At 40.4% G+C, this 16,305-nt stretch overlaps 1 protein-coding gene across 1 annotated transcript in view; it reads right to left on the bottom strand.

Moving 5' to 3' along the window:
* Positions 1–12,000, bottom strand: part of insrb (insulin receptor b) — an 82,492-nt gene extending 70,492 nt beyond the window's left edge. Inside the window, exon 1 of the mRNA XM_089001783.1 lies at positions 10,949–12,000. Within this exon, the coding sequence (XP_088857909.1) occupies positions 10,949–11,036 (88 nt within the window). The 5' untranslated portion in view covers positions 11,037–12,000. The remainder of the gene's footprint in view (positions 1–10,948) is intronic.
* Positions 12,001–16,305: the final 4,305 nt, after the last annotated feature.

Genomic DNA, 16,305 nt, shown 5'->3' with positions numbered 1-16,305 from the left:
GGATGAGTAACAAGAAATCATATTCTCCGAATCTGAAGCCATTGTTTTGATTCTCGAGCAAGGCAAGACGTCTTGGTGTGACGTCACAAACAAGGGCGTGGGATCTTCTGAAACTGGCCACTTCCGGGTTCATTTTTTTGCAGATTTTGGACAATTGAAGTCGTTTTTATTGATGTTTTGCATGTGACTAAAAATATTATACTGCATGTTTTGGGTATTTTAGATGCTATAAAACGTTTTTCTGGTGTAAGTTAGGAAACAAAAAAGTGATGTCAGTTGTCCCTAGTGGTGGGGCATTGTGATTTCCTTGGACTCTTGGGCAACATCTGTGAATATACGAACGCTGACAGATATTGAGAGAGATAAAAGTCTTGCATTGTGAGATATATCAGTTTCGAACCTGATAAATATTATAGATCAAATTGAAAGACGTCTTCACAGAGAGAAATATCAATCATGATTAACTCATTCACTGCCATTCTCGAGTTTATTCGGGTATTTAAAAATTGTGACGTTGTGCACCATTTTGTTTTTTCATGCTTGGGGGCCGATAAAGCAATAGCCATGGTCTCTGGCAATATTTTTTCCTTTTCCACAAGGGGGGTATCATTTCCTTTTTTTTATATTAGCGCTTTGTTCTCTTTCAGCTGTTGTTAAAGCGCTATATAATAATAATACATTTGATTTATAATTGCCTTGCAAAAGTCTCAATAGTAAGTACAGTAAGTATTTGATTGGATTGGATTTCCCTTTATTAGTCTCACAGTGTATAAATTTACATTCCACAGCAAGTTATGAAAGGAAGATGAAAGGAATGAAAGAAGTAGAAAAACAAAATACACGAGCTGCTGGAAAGGCAGCCACTCTCGCGGCGCCATCTTGAAGTCAAAAGAACAAAAAAAATAATAATAATATAACAACACAAAGACAGAGAGTCATTCATTCTTAATCACTTTCTGTACCCTCTTTGTTACATGAAGCAGTTGTAGATAAAAGAGGAGAGGATCAAAGCGTACTTGCGTATTGCATTGTATTTTGGACAAGTGTCCTAATCTCAAGCTCTTATACCTCCAGACTCATATAATTTAGGAATTAACTCTTTTTTCTGATGAAAGAAGAGAGTTTCTAACGCTGTATTGAATGTTTATGTAGTCCTAAAACTCAATATTCTGTGGGTCCTGCAAAGAGTTAAAATGACATAAACCCTGGAACTGGAGTGGACACATTTTTTGCACATCGTCTGGCAGTGAATTGGTTAATAAATGTGTTTTAAGGTTATTTCTGAGCAAAAAAATGTATTAATTCAACGCTAAGCGCTTTCTTTTCATTAAAACCTACTCCAGAAGTGGTCAGACGATAATGGGAGTTGTGGACGTCGATGCTTTTAATGGGAGTTCATTCTGGTGGCAAATAGAGATAACGTGGGTATAAAAAGTAATCACACCCCTCGATGAGAAGGTTTCTTCAGCCGTCATCTGTACAAAAGTGAAGGTTTCGGACGTTTCGCCTCCTATCCAAATGGGGCCGATACGACCAGTCAGACTTTAGTTCGCTGACGAAGCCTCTTGGATAGGAGGCGAAACGTCCGAAACCTTCACTTTTGTACAGATGACGGCTGAAGAAACCTTCTCATCGATGGACCACTCCTGTACGACTGAGAGCTTACACAGACGTAATCACACCCCTGTTCAATTGCTTGGTTTTGGTAAAATGCAGGCTCCAATTAATCAATCCATCAATACTTTGTCAGTTTACCGCCTTTAGTGATGGTCCAACTAAAACTTATCAGCCCCAAAACAGTCACATCCTGTTCCGCAAGATGTATAATGGCTCAATTCATTTAACAGTGCCTATTACTAAAAGAGAACATGACAGGGAAGAGTGTAAAGTGCTGAGACTTTGCGGGCAAGTACTATCTCCAAACACGTCTTGTTCGTCGGACGAAGGCGGAAGTAGACGCCGAAACATGTCAGGTATTTGAACACAGACAATACACTGTCTATAACAGGGGTCGGGAACCTTTTTGACTAAGAGAGCCATAAAAGTAAAATATTTAGAAATGTTTTTCAGCGAGAGCCACACGCACGCGCGCGCGCGCGCGCACATACAAACGCTCGCGTGCGCGCGCACACACACACACGCGCACGCGCGGCCACTTTTCAACAAAATATCAGAATGTATTATTTAAAATAACTTTGTGATAGTACTCACTGTTAACATGGATGGTTTTCCGTTCCTCGTGTTTGGTAAAAATCCAGGAAAACGATCGGAATGAAATTCAAATTACCGGTCCAGAGGCGAAGTTACTGCTAGCTAGCCTGCACACGGCTCATAAGCTTCCACACTTCTGCAATCTACTACGTTAACATGGGGCTTGTTAAAATGTCACTGACATTCGACTGTTTCATCGATGGTATTGTTTCATTGCAAATTAGAATCAGAACATTTTCTCTCCTCTAATGCTCCGGTGCTTTCACGCTGACGTGCACTAGTTGGGCGTGAAGTGCACTAGTTGGGCGTTTACCTGTTTCAACATGACGGCCACTATCATCCAATCAACATGGCGCTTTCGGCCATTCTAGGTCAGTGTCACCCAATCAAAATGGCGCTTTCCACCAACTGCAGCCCCAACGGGAAATGAACGACGAAAAAACGACAATATGTATTATAATATGTAATATTTATCGGCGAGCCATATGCAATCATCAAAAGAGCCATATATGGCTCGCGAGCCATAGGTTCCCGACCCCTGGTCTATAAGATAAGAATCTGTTTTAAATTAGGTATCAAGTAGACAGGATGAACTTAATACGTACAACTAATAGTACACACTGTTCCCGTGCATCCAAACACATGCAACACCGTGAACATGCAATGCCTGGAAGGGAACATGTCGGGAGTTTAGGAGATGAGATCCAGCAGACGGCATTGGATAATTGGGGTGCATACCGATTGGTGTGCACACAACACGTGCACGCTCTGACAATAGCCCAGGCACGGTGAGCCACTTCAAAGGCATTCCACAACGAGCACGGCATTGTCGGAAAATGTCGCTGCGCTCTTTAGCACCAACAAGCATAAGCACTTGGAGGTGTGGTTCGTCTTCCTTCAAATGGGCCCGTTTTCAAGCACCGCAATGCTAAATTTGCTCCGATATGCAAATTCGGAATATATTCAACTTCCTTATTCTCTTCAACCCACCGCTACCCGACCTCACAAACCAGACAGCCAGCTTCCTCATTTCGAAAAGAGCCAATACTAACTGGAGTTTTTAACCAACAACAACAGGGCTGATAACAACTTAAGGTTCGATTTTGTTACGATCATAGCAATGGAAAAGCAACATGGAAACGTTTATGGTTTAAATAGCTAGCTTTCTAGCGACAGTATTTGTCTTACTATTCTATCCGAGGTACTTCCGGGTTGAGTGAACGCTGGCGCATGTGGCAGCCGCTGCTCACCCACAGAAAAACTTATCCGGTGAGTGAAAAGTGACCATGAGAGTTTTGAAAGGCGCTTATGAATGAAATGTATTCTTATTTTTATTGTTATTTTCGTCAGTGGATGCTACCGCCGCGTGTTTGCTTTCAACATTTAGCTTGCAGTAGACGTGCACATTACACCATGATGTCCTGGATCCACTGCTGAAAAGGACGCTTTTATTCTTTCCTCTTTTATCATGTCACAAAGAGGGTACAGCAAGTGCTGAAGAATGAAGGACTCTCTGTGTCTTTGTGTTGTCATATTATTTGTTATTTAGTTTTTTTTGTTCTTTTGACTTTTGTAAGAAATATTGTGTAATATAATATCGTCTTTGTATTTTCTGTTATACCATACAATAGCTATCCGGCTGGCTGGCTAGCTATTAGCTATTTATTGCCTTGCTAGCAAGCTTTCTATCTACAGTGAGACCTCAACTTACAAACACCTCATCTTACAAACTTTTCGTTTTAAGAACCTCTAATTTATGAAAATTAAACCTTATAATAAGCACTTTTTTCATAATACACACCCACCACGGCTGGCGGAGTGATCTTCGGCGGAAGCACACGACCGAACAGCGCTCCAGCCGGCGCTACTTTGCACACTCTCATTGAATGCACACGTCGATCGCCTACTTGGAGCTTTTTGCTGATAATTTTACTATGATGGGACCGAAAAAAAAAAACCCACCACAGGCTCGTGTTCAGCCCAAGAAGACACAAAATAAAATCACCGTCGCTGAGAAGGAGGAGATAATTAAAAGACACGAACGAGGTGTGCGTTTGTGTGATTTAGTGGCCGAGCACGGCTATTTTAAGTCAACCATTGCTTCCATTCTCAGGAACATAGAAGCCATCAAAGGTGCGTCTGTTGAAAAAGGTGTTTCTGTGCTCTCAAAGCGATGGTCTCCGGCAATCGAAGAACTTGAAAAAAACTTTCTTTTACAGCACAGTTTATTTCTTTAATTACATTCCTCATGTAATGTGCCTCTCTTTGTGACTTTATGAGACAATGCAGTGTATTTCTTTCATTACAATACAATAGAACATTTATTATACATAGAATAAGGTATGTTGTGTGTAGTTTTAAGGCTAATTTAGTTAAAAACTATATTTAATGAAACCCGGGAACGGATTATTCCCATTTTAATGGTTTCCTATGGGATTTTTTTTTAGATACACACTTTTCACCTTACACACTCTGTCTGGGAACCAATTAAGTTCGTAAGTTGAGGTCTCACTGTATTTGTCTTACTATTCTATCCGAGTTCTCATGCTGTGATGGTAAAGTGACCTTGAGTTTTGAAAGGTAATAAATTCAATGTATTATTATTATTATTATTATTATTATTATTATTATTATTATTATTATTATATCTAAAATGGAGATGTTTGAGTAATCCACAAGTGTTCTTTTTGTTCTCTGTTTAACAACTGATAGAAAAATGTTAAAATGTGACACATTTATCGCATATTTACTTATGTGTTTTTGAGCTCTTAACACCTGAGGTAAAAGGCCTTTTTGTTGATCATCTGCGCACAATTTTGAGTTCATTAACAAAAGCTGTCATTGCTTGGGTGATTGAAAAAACAGCAGGCTTGTGACAGGACTATATTCAGAAGATTTGTTGTGTTTGGTCAGAATCATTGTTTGGTATATAATATAAAAATAAAGCATGTCAACACAAGTTTTTCGACAAAATGGAGATTGACATCCTATTAAGATTCAAATTTGTCAAAGTGCAAGAGCACCGCCGGCATCGGCTCAGATGTCCGTGTATCTATGCGATTGTAAACGGGACTGTTTGTCTGAACAGGAAACGACACTAAATATGTATTCATTGAGTGAGATTGTCACAGCTACAGCTGTCGGGAGTTGGTTTGCGGGCAGACGCCGGACAGAGGCGATTACAGAAAGTCAGGCAATGGAAAACATACATAACATCACATGCATAAATACACAAATACACGCCGGCCCTCCCCAGCAGGCTGAGAGGAACAAAAAGGGGGCCAGACTCCTGGTTGCACAACTTGTTTTTCACAAGTTCGTCCAGGAGACAGCTCAGCAGTTACTTCAGAAAACTGTTTGCTGATAACTAAGGCAAACAAGCCCATCCAAATCTATTAAAACAGCCTGCAAAAAAAGAAAGAATCTTGACACCATTATCTAGAGCCCCGCTCATGGTAACCACGGCGCAGGAAATGTATCAATTTTGTTTCTCCTCACCAAGAATGACGTTGAGCTATCGGGCAGATTCAGAGCTAAGCATTCTTAGAACACCATATTCTGAGTATTTTGGTAATTGACCCCCGCAGCCCTCTGAGCGTAAACATCTCAAGAGTGCCAAATATGGTCACTAAGCAGAGAATTGAGTAAATAAGGCGCCAGAAGTAGCCAATGGCATGTACCCCACTCCCCTAGAGAGAAAAAGAGAGGGGAAAGAAAGAATGAGGAAGGTGGGGTACAAGTAGCCCGGCCTCATAGGACCCCTTTCAAGGGCCTCTGCGCCGCTTGCATACATGACCCGTGTGGAGTGTCGACATAATTTGCTTTGAACCTGGCCGAAGGAAGCAAACACTTAGAGAAATGCAGGGCATGGTCTAAATAGCAACGCTTGGCTGAAACAAGCACGCATGAGTCAATACTGTTGTGGTTTGTTCCATGATCACTTAACTGTACACGTGAGCTCGATGTTCATCTGGCTTTGTCGTGGACATACACAACACCAACCATCTTCTTAAAAACAACCTAGAATTAGCCACTTTCTGACTTGAAAAAATATAAACACATTTATAGACAGAGGAGTGTTGCCTTTATTTTGGAAACTCAATCCCACACGCACTGCCAATTCCAAATGCAATTATAACCTTGGAGGAATTACAGTGGGACCTCGGTTTACAAACCTCTTGGCTTACGAACTTTTCGGTTTACGAACGTTACATTTATGAAAATTTTACCTTGGCATCCGAACTATTTTTCGGGATACACACGGCGCTGCCACAATGAGTGATGTGTCGTTCGTGAATGAGCCCGTTCTCCAAACAAGGAAATGGCAGCGGACTTTTTTTGGTCCTCTATTCCCCGCCCCTAGTTGTCGGTTAAAGCCACGTGATTGGTCAAGAACGCAGCAGTGGGGGATGGGGTTATAAACAGAGAGAGTGAGGCCGTTCTCCAAAAAACAAAATGGCGTCTTCGGTTAAAGCCACATGATTGGTCAAGAACCCAGCAGTGTGGAGGGTGGGGGGTTTAACATTAAAGGACAACCGACGTTACTTTTTTGTTTCTTAACTGACATCAGAAAAACGTTTTATAGCATCTAAAATACCCAAAACATGCAGTATGATATTTTTATGCAAATGCAAAACACCAATAAAAATGACTTAAAGTGTCCAAAAGCTGCAAAAAAATTGAGCTGAGAATTGGGCATTTTCAGAAAGTCTCCAGTTTGTGACGTCACGCCAAGACGTCTTGCATTGCTTGAGAATCAAAACAATGGCTTCAGATTCGGAGAATATGCTTTCTTGTGACACCTCCAGTTATGAATATGATTCAAATAGTTCTGAAGAGGAAAGCATACATGTTTGCAATCGATTAAAGAATTTATTCCATGCCATTTTGAGGTAACATTGGGGAGAAACGATCACCAGAAAAGAGGCACAAAATGGCGGCCTCCTGTGGCCACCTCTGTTTCCACAGGCTGATAAATTCCTTATATGGAGCTTGGACACCCTCTTCTGGCGGCTTTTGGGTGCAACACAAGGTTTTCAGACAAAACAATACAGCAAAATACATTGCCGTGATGGAAGGACTGCTACAATGTGTCTTTTATCGGTCAGGCGTTCCTTTAGTGACGTCACGTACGGACTCGTCACCAACTCAAAAACAAGATTTCCTGAATATTCAGCGTGAGTCTTAAAACGTAAAATATAGCTATATGCAGTGGAATCTTTACGCTCAATAGAAGTCATTTGAAGCCATTTTACAAATTATGGACACAACTTGTCCGGAGACGTCGGTTGTCCTTTAAAGAGACAGGCAGACAGAGAGAGAGAGAAAACACACACACAAGAAAGGGAGAGGACAAAGCTTGAAACAAAAAAAGAAAAGGGGAAAAAAGTAAAATTGTGAGAAAATGGATAGAAAACAGTGAAATTTGGACCCATTTCAACTTTGATAGTTCAAAAGCAGAGTGTAGACTGGAAGGTTAAATATCCCATCAATCAGGCTCCACAAATAACCCGCACAAGTCATCTGTACACTTGATGCAAAAAGCTATTAACCCAGCTAAACAGATCACAATTGATGAACTAGATACAAGTATCACAGAGAAACCTACAAGGGATCATTCCTCAAGATGGTGAAAAAAGCCTATGTTCCTCATCAAATATTTCTTCTTCTCCCTTCAGGGGTCGCCACAGCGAATCAATGTCCTCAATCTACCCGGTTTTGTGCATCTTCTTCTCTCACACCAGCTACCTTCATGCCCTCTTTGACCACATCCATAAACCTCCTCTTCGGTCTTCCTCTCGGTCTCCTGCCGGGCAGTTCAAGGCTAAGCATCCTTCTCCCAATGTAGTCACTCTCTCTCCTCTGGACATGTCCAAACCATCTAAGTCTGGCCTCTCTGACTTTCTCTCCAAAGCCTCTAATACGAGTTGTCCATCTAATGTACTCATTCCTGATCCTATCCAACCTGGTCACTCCCAAAGAAAACCGCAACATCTTCAGCTCCAGCTCTGCTTCTTGTCTTTTCTTCAGTGGCACTGTCTCCAGTCCAAACATCATGGCTGGTCTTCCTCATCAAGTGTTTAATGCTGAGAAAATCGGACACTCCATTCCATCAAGCCATTAACGACCATCACAAAGGTAAATAAAATGACTTTATTGTACAGTACAGTTTATTTATTTAATCATAATACTATAGCACATTTATTATACATAAAATAAGGTATATTTTGTGTAGTTTTAAGGCTTAGTAAATTAGAAAGTAGAAAATTATGTTTTATGGGGACCTCGGAACGGATTATTTTCATTTTAATGGTTTCCTATGGTAAATTATTTTTTGGGATACACTTTTCGCCTTACACACTCTGTCTGGGAACCAATTAAGTTCGTAAGCCAAGGTCCCACTGTACTCTAAAGCCACACAACACTTAGCCTACAAGCGATCACAATTATATTTTATATGTATGCAAATTTCCCCATTGCGGGACGAATAAAGGTATTCTGATTCTGATTCTGATTCTGATACATATATATTTTATAGACAGTATACATACATACGGCAAGAGGGAGGGGGAGAGAGCGAGAGAGAGAAACAAGAGAAGGTTGTTTTTTCCCCCTCAAACTCAGAACTACAGTAAAGTCTCGTTATATCGATATCGGATATATCGATAGTCCCGGTTATATCGATACTATTTCTATGCACGCACGGAGAAAATTACATGCAAACAGGGTCGGATATATCGATAGTCCCGGTTATATCGATATTTTTTCAGACTCCCTTGAATATCGATATAACGAGACTTTACTGTATTATCATTTGGTAATGATTTCAACCGATCGCTTACTGTTACAGTTAAAGTGAAGAATGAATCGAAACAAGCATGTCAATGTTGCATTGATTTTGCCGGCAATGCATAACAAAAGTTGCACTGTACATGTTGACAAGCAGGCTTGTGTCAAGTTGTGCTAGTTTGGCGGATATCATAATTCCAGAAGATGACAACCACTTACTGTGACAATATCAAGAAAAAAATACCAATATGCTTGCGAAAAAAATCGCTTTTTTCCTTCATGTCCATGTTGATGATTTTCATTCATTCAGCTAATTGTAATTGACAACTATTGAATTGTGAAAACCTGACCCTTTTTTTCACTTGTTTGTGTTTTCCAAGTTTTCCAATAAAATGTAAAAATGGCTTGGAGAAACATGCTATCAAGCTTAGAATGTTTATTTTTCTTCTTTGATTGTTGTTTTCTTAGCAGCCATTTCTAAGACGTGATAAAGAGTTGGTTAAATTTGAATTGTTTTGTTGACTTTGAAACTAAAAGAAACAATTTGTGAGCCTAAACAGCACAACTGCCTGAACCAATTTTGAACATTTTCCGAAAAACTTGAAAAAAGTTCAATAAACAAGATGACTGAAATTATCTGAATTCAACTTTCAACATTCAACTAGCAATTAGCCAATGACAAATAAAGAAAAATGATATTTAACAAGTCCGTGACTAGTTTTAGTTTTCCTTCATCAGTTTTGTCCCAGTAAATAAAAAAAAATACTTTTGAAATTATGATCCATGATTTATATTTGGAATAAGATACAAAGTCACACAACAATCTATTTTTACGGTATGCCGAGACATTACATACTTTGAGCGTTTGGTTGGTTGCAGGCTACTCAGTTCATATGAAAGTAAATCAAAGTTGAATCCCACAGTGTTAAAAAAAATCAAAAAAATTAAATTAAATTGAGATTTAGCTGTAGTGTATTGGACCCCCTTCCACAATCCCTCAATAACAGAGGGATTGTTATCAGTGCACGATTTATATTAGATAGAAGTCGTGAGACTCCAACCAACCAATGCTACTCAAATCCATTGATAAAAAACAAAACACGTCTTCTGTGGCAGAATGGGGGCTGCTGCCCACTATGGCGCTTTAATGTGTTCATCCTGGGATGGTGGATAAGACAACGCTTCTCTAGGGGAGCGTGTTTACGTCGCGGCTGCCGCGGGAGCGAGCGAGCGTGCTCGCGCGCAACCGTGAAGAAGCGTCGCTGCGGCACACGCCGGCGGCATCGTGCTGCTCCCACTTCGAACCCGTCGTGGAGGCCCACCCCGATTATGATGCAGCCGGCGCGGGTCGTTTCGACGCGTCGCCTTCGCGAGAACAACAGATGGCGTGTCGTCGTACCCCTCCGAAAGTTGACGAAGGAATAACAATTATTGGCGCGCAGCCACCCAAAACATGGGGGGGGGGGGTACCATTTGCGCATGCGTCGTCTATATCAACATTACTAGCCAAATCTAGGAATATGACTGCTGTTAATAATACAGGTTTATCTATTATAAAACAAATTGTCAAGCAGGATTTTATTTGAGATTTTCTTACACTTTTAAATACTACGTCATTTCTTTCAACGACGACATACTTTAAACATGTTTTGTTTATGATTTATCTGTCAACTTGTATGTGGATTTCAATTGGTAGTAAAATGATTTTCCCTTCAATGTATAGACACGTAAAGTTAGGTCACATTACTATACAATACAATCTGATTTCTTTTTCACAACGGCAGCAGCTGTAAGAAAGCGCTTTACAAAACAGTTAACATTAAAGACAAAGCACGGAGTGTCGTCGTCTTTAACCATGTTTCCCCTCATACGCTTTGATGTTTCAAGCCGTTTTAGATGAAAGAGAAGAACACAATAAAAAAAATAAAGCACATAAACATGTACTTACTTTCTCCCTTAATGAGTCCATGCTGGCATAAGATGCAAACGATCCAAAGCACAAGTTGTGCTCCGAGTTCATGCGTCCACAGCCTCATTTTGACCCGAGGACACGTGAAAAAAAAACTCCGATGTGGACACCCCCAAAAGTGTTTGTTAACTGCTCACTGTATTCAAGGGGTACCCCCCTCGGCCCGGAAATAAACGGGTACCCCCTTGGCCCGAGTTCGGGGCGTGTTCCCTAAAAACCGTGGACTTCGCTCCTGGTGACACACGCATGTGTCAAAATCTTCATTTTCCATAGGGAAAGGCGACAGTCCACGGTCACGCGTTCTTCATAAGATGGTGTACCTTCCAACCGTGAACCTCTCATCTATTAGTAATCGGAGGAAACTGGCAAAATAAATTATTTCAAGGTCGATATCTTCAGGGGCAGAAAGGGTCTTTTCCAGCGAGATCAAACTCGCGTTGGGCAGCTCGGTGCAGGAAAAACGTGCCTGGATGTGGATCGGCGACCATCCCGTGAACTCCTTCACCTCCACCAAGGCAGCAGCACCCAACACTGTGAAAGCATCCAAAACGGCGATGGGAGGGGTAGGTCCTCTCCAAAAATGGAAAACGCTGTAGCTATTTGTCTTTAATTCCACTTGGGAGAAAAATGACGGTTACGTTTAGTCTGAAGTGGAGGAAAATGTCGTACCACACTGCCCGTTTCTTTTCCCAGATTAGTCGATGGAAGGAAGGACGGAGGGAGGAGGAGCAGGAGGAGGAGGACGTCAATGACGACAACGAGGAGGGCTGTAGCTAAAGCTAGCTAGCAGCTAATCCAAAACAAACCAGCTTTCCGCGTCTGTGCGGAGTTGAGATCGAAAACACACGCGTCGAACGCGCGTCTCTTCCCCAATATTGGTCACAGACGAAATGATTAACGGAAAAGAGAAAATCGTTTAAAAAACTAGACGTATTTAGACAAAAAAAAATCACGTTATTGGCTGTTAGGTTCGTTCTCTCCGTCAGGTTGCACCTCTTTCCGTATCTACTTGCGCGAGGAGTCTCTCGCCCAGTAAACAACTCCTGCCACTCACCCCAGCTGAGCCAAAAGCGAGGGGAGTTTTCAAAACGCGGAACGGAGCATTTCCCTCAATGGAGCCTGGTCGCAGTCCGGATCGGAGCGTCATGGCTTCTTAGAATTCATGACTATTTTGTTCTAAGAATCTGATTTAATTTGAACCGTCCTAAAACCAGAGAAATATTTTCCTTGGGAAATAATGTGCCCCAAACTCGCTTCTTTCACAAAATTAAAATATAAAGCAAAAATAAATAAATCTGTGAAAACAATTAGTTTTACATACAGAAAAAAATAGACACAAATAGTCAGAATGACAAACAAGTGATAGTCTTACACATCCATTTCTTCCCATGTTAAATTGTTGTTGATAATTAATTATCATGAGAAGACTGGCTTTCCATACATACTGGCAAGATTAGCCCACAAATTCCATTTTTGGACATGCTCCAACAACTGCTTGAAATTTTTGTTAATTGTTTTGTCAAATGTTGAGTATTGGTTAATTAAGCAGTCTCAATCGTTACAAAAAAGAGGAACGTTAGAATGAACATGCAGGGGGGTAAACAGTCAATGAGAACTCAGTCATTAAAGTTGAGTAGTGGAATAACATACTGTAAGATGTTGCAAAGAACTACAGTCATTTTGTAGGGAAGTTACTCAACTCACATCTACAATTTACATTGTTCCTTGGCACCAAGATGCCACTAGATGGCCGAATGTGAACGACGAAATGAGAATATGCAAGAGTTCACTGTAGACCATACAAAGTACCGTAATTGTTCCCGAAATTATCGTGCAACAAATTTCTAGCAGGTTGTTGATGTCCTGCACGGTGGCATAGTAAGAGTAACATAAGTATCAAAGTCCATCCCATTTATTTATTTATTTATTTATTTATTTATTTATTTATTTATTTGCTTGCTTGTTTGTATTTATTTGCCTGTTTATTTACTTGTTTCTTCATTTATTATTATTATTTTTTATAATCGTTCATTTACTTTATTCATTCATGTGTTTTCTGCCTATTTATTGATGTATTTATTACTTATTTAGTATTGTTCATTTACTTGTTTATTCATTTGCTTGGTTTCTATTATTTATGTATTTATTATTTAATTAGTATTGTTTATTTACTTGTTTCTTCATTTGTTCGGTATTTATTTATTTATTTAACAAACATGCGGATCAAACCTCTAAAGATGGGGGACACTGATTTGCTGTGGCGACTCCTTGAAGGGAAAAGCCGAATGGAAAAGTATTTATAATCATTAATTTACAGTATTCATTTATGTTTTCTGTCTGTTTATTTATGTATTTAGTACTTATTTAGTATTGTTTATTTCCTTGTTTATTCATTTGTTTGGTTTCTATTTATGTATGTACTTTTGTATGTATGTATGTATGTATGTGTGTGTGTGTGTGTGTGTGTGTGTGTGTGTGTGTGTGTGTGTGTGTGTGTGTGTGTGTGTGTGTGTGTGTGTGGCGGAGTAGGTGTTCATTTATTTATTTATTTATTTATTTATTTATTCATGCTACTGTCGCTTATAGAATGTTGACAAAACAAAATGGCAGTACAAACATTGCCTCCTGCCTTGGCCTTGCAGCCGGGAAATAGAACACCTGCCTGCAGCCAGGAAGGTACCCACAGTGTTACTTTAGATTTGCATAGCAAATATCATTTGTAATCAAACCTGTACCAGCCAAGAAGCAGGAGTGAACACGACAAAAATGTCGTTCTTTCCTTTCTAACACAGCGGTCCAATCCACTCAATGCTGTACCTGCATTGACGTAAGATCGAAGTGAAAATACAAAAAGAACATTGGCTCCTTCCCACTCGCATAGTAGGGGTGCTGTTTGTGCGCACGGATGGTTACACGCTGGCCTCGGCCCGCCAAGAGCTTGCGGAGCGGGGCTTGTTGTTTATCTGAGGAATGTTGTTACCCAGTGAACAGAGTAAATGAGGTTTTAGAGAGATTAAATGTCACGGGTCTGAAGGACTAAGGCCAATGGAATCTAGTCAAAACACATCACTTTGGGCTGTCTGACGCCAACGCTCAAATAGACACAGCTCGTCTTTGCACCACACACAGGTAGTAATCCTTGCAATCAAATGGCTTTCAGCCCAGTAACCCACTTCCTCTCATAGAATACGACTGCTGCACATTTCTGTAGGCGGCTCTAAAAATAAATGCATTCGGCTCAATTGATTTGAAAATCGCCAAATACTGTCTAAACAAACATTCGCATGTTTTCAGTCAAACGGAATATTGTGTCTTCATTAACGTCGACATTCATGAAGGAGTTCACAGGTAAACACGGGGCAAGGGAATGTATTGATGAATGTTAAACTGGGATTACATTAGGGACAGTACGGCTTGTCTTGTATTTACTGTATGCAGGTGTACCAAACGGATTGACAATAATGCACAAACAAACACACTTCAAATATGTACTGACACTTCCTCCCCGAGAGGAAGGATGTTGAGGTTCAGTTTATCAAGTGTCACTTTATCAATATCGCAGGGGTAATACTGGTAAGCCTCAATCGGAAGTACATATGCACCTAAAAGCTAGCAACCACTCATTTGACGACAATGAGGTTAAAATCTTAGCGAAAGAACATAGATGGTTTGAAGGGGGAGTAAAAGAAGCGATTTTCATAAAACAGCTAAATCCTTCACTAAACCGATATGGTGGTGTGAGGTTCAATGTGGATCGTTTGTACAACAGCCTGCTTAGGCAACATAGGATTAGTAATGCTGATGAGGTGATACTGGAGCAAGTGGGGCAATCAGGCCAGTCGTTAGACAGGACAATAGGAACAATCAGTGGAGCCGCAGGGAGTAGTCCTCTGCTCCCCCGAACCTGAGAGCAGGGACCTATCATAGCAGAGTCCGGCACCGCCATGTCTAGACAGTAGGGATATATATATATATATATATATATATATATATATATATATATATATATATATATATATATATATATATATATATATATATATATATATATATATCCAGTAAAGTCTCGTTATATCGATATTCAAGGGAGTCCGAAAAAATATCGATATAACCGGGACTATCGATATATCCGACGCTGTTTGCATGTAATTTTCTCCGTGCGTGCATAGAAATAGTATCGATATAACCGGGACTATCGATATATCCGATATCGATATAACGAGACTTTACTGTATATATATTGGGCCGAAACTACCAGTAAGACTTTAGTTCGCTGAAGAAGCATCTTGGATAAGAAGCGAAATGTCCGCCACCTTCAAAGAAGTACACATGACGGCTGAAGACACCTTTTCATCGATCAGAAAAAAAGAGTTAATTCCTAAGTTCTATGGGTCTGAAGTTATATGAGCTTGAAATGAGGGTGGCTGTTCAAAATACAATGCAATACATACATATTGGTTTATATTGCGCTTTAACAACTGCTGAAGCTGGAACAAAGCACTAAGATGGAAAAAAGGGAAATGCTGCAGCCTTGTGGAAAAGAAAAATAACATTGCCAGAGGCCATGGCCAACGCATTACTGGCACCCAAGCATGAAAAAACAAAACCCAAACTAATTTGGGAATGGCGCTATACATCATATTTTCAATTTGTGAATGGCAGTGAATGAGTTAATTAATGTTGTATTGAGTTAGGTGAATGACTAATTATCAAAAATATAAAAAATAAAACATGTTTCACTTTGTAGCATAATCACTATTTTTCTCATGCCCTCTCTTATCCTTCCATTCCTCCTTTTCCTCCTTCCTGCCGCCTGTTCTTTCTCAGTTGCTGATGTTCTGATAGGAGCTCCCTGAGGCTATGTACTGTACTAAAGGACCGGAGTATCGTTTGTTTTTTAATCACAAATAGGAACACGACCCAGCCAGCTCGAACCTCAACGTCCTTCCTCTCGGGGAGGAAGTGTCAGTGACAGCTTTATCCATGTATTGTCATAGCGACACATTTAAGGAGGCATGAATACATCCCGTCAAGGTCAACTCAATGTTGTGGCGTCCGAGGAGCAGCTGACTTGGGGTTGAGGTAGGGGAAGGTAAACATTATGTGTTTGTGTGTGCGTGCGTGCATGCGTGGGTGCGCGCTGGATTACATCAAACCTTTCCCTTCACATTGGGAATACAAGGAAACACTTGTGTGGTAGCTTCCTTCAGCACACATTCACACGCATAGGCTCCGATGTGATCACAGTGGTGGTTTTGCATCCGGGGACAAGGTTGGCAGTGTCCCTCAGATAAGATCGGGCTGCGGCCACTTTTTGTGTGTGTAAAATCTGATTT

This window comes from Hippocampus bargibanti, linkage group LG07 (genome assembly GCF_051943395.1).
Source record: "Hippocampus bargibanti isolate YZ-2025 linkage group LG07, ASM5194339v1, whole genome shotgun sequence".
Taxonomy (NCBI): Eukaryota; Metazoa; Chordata; class Actinopteri; order Syngnathiformes; family Syngnathidae; genus Hippocampus; species Hippocampus bargibanti.
Note: the sequence above shows the minus strand (reverse complement) of the source record. Positions and strands in the feature narration are given on the sequence as shown.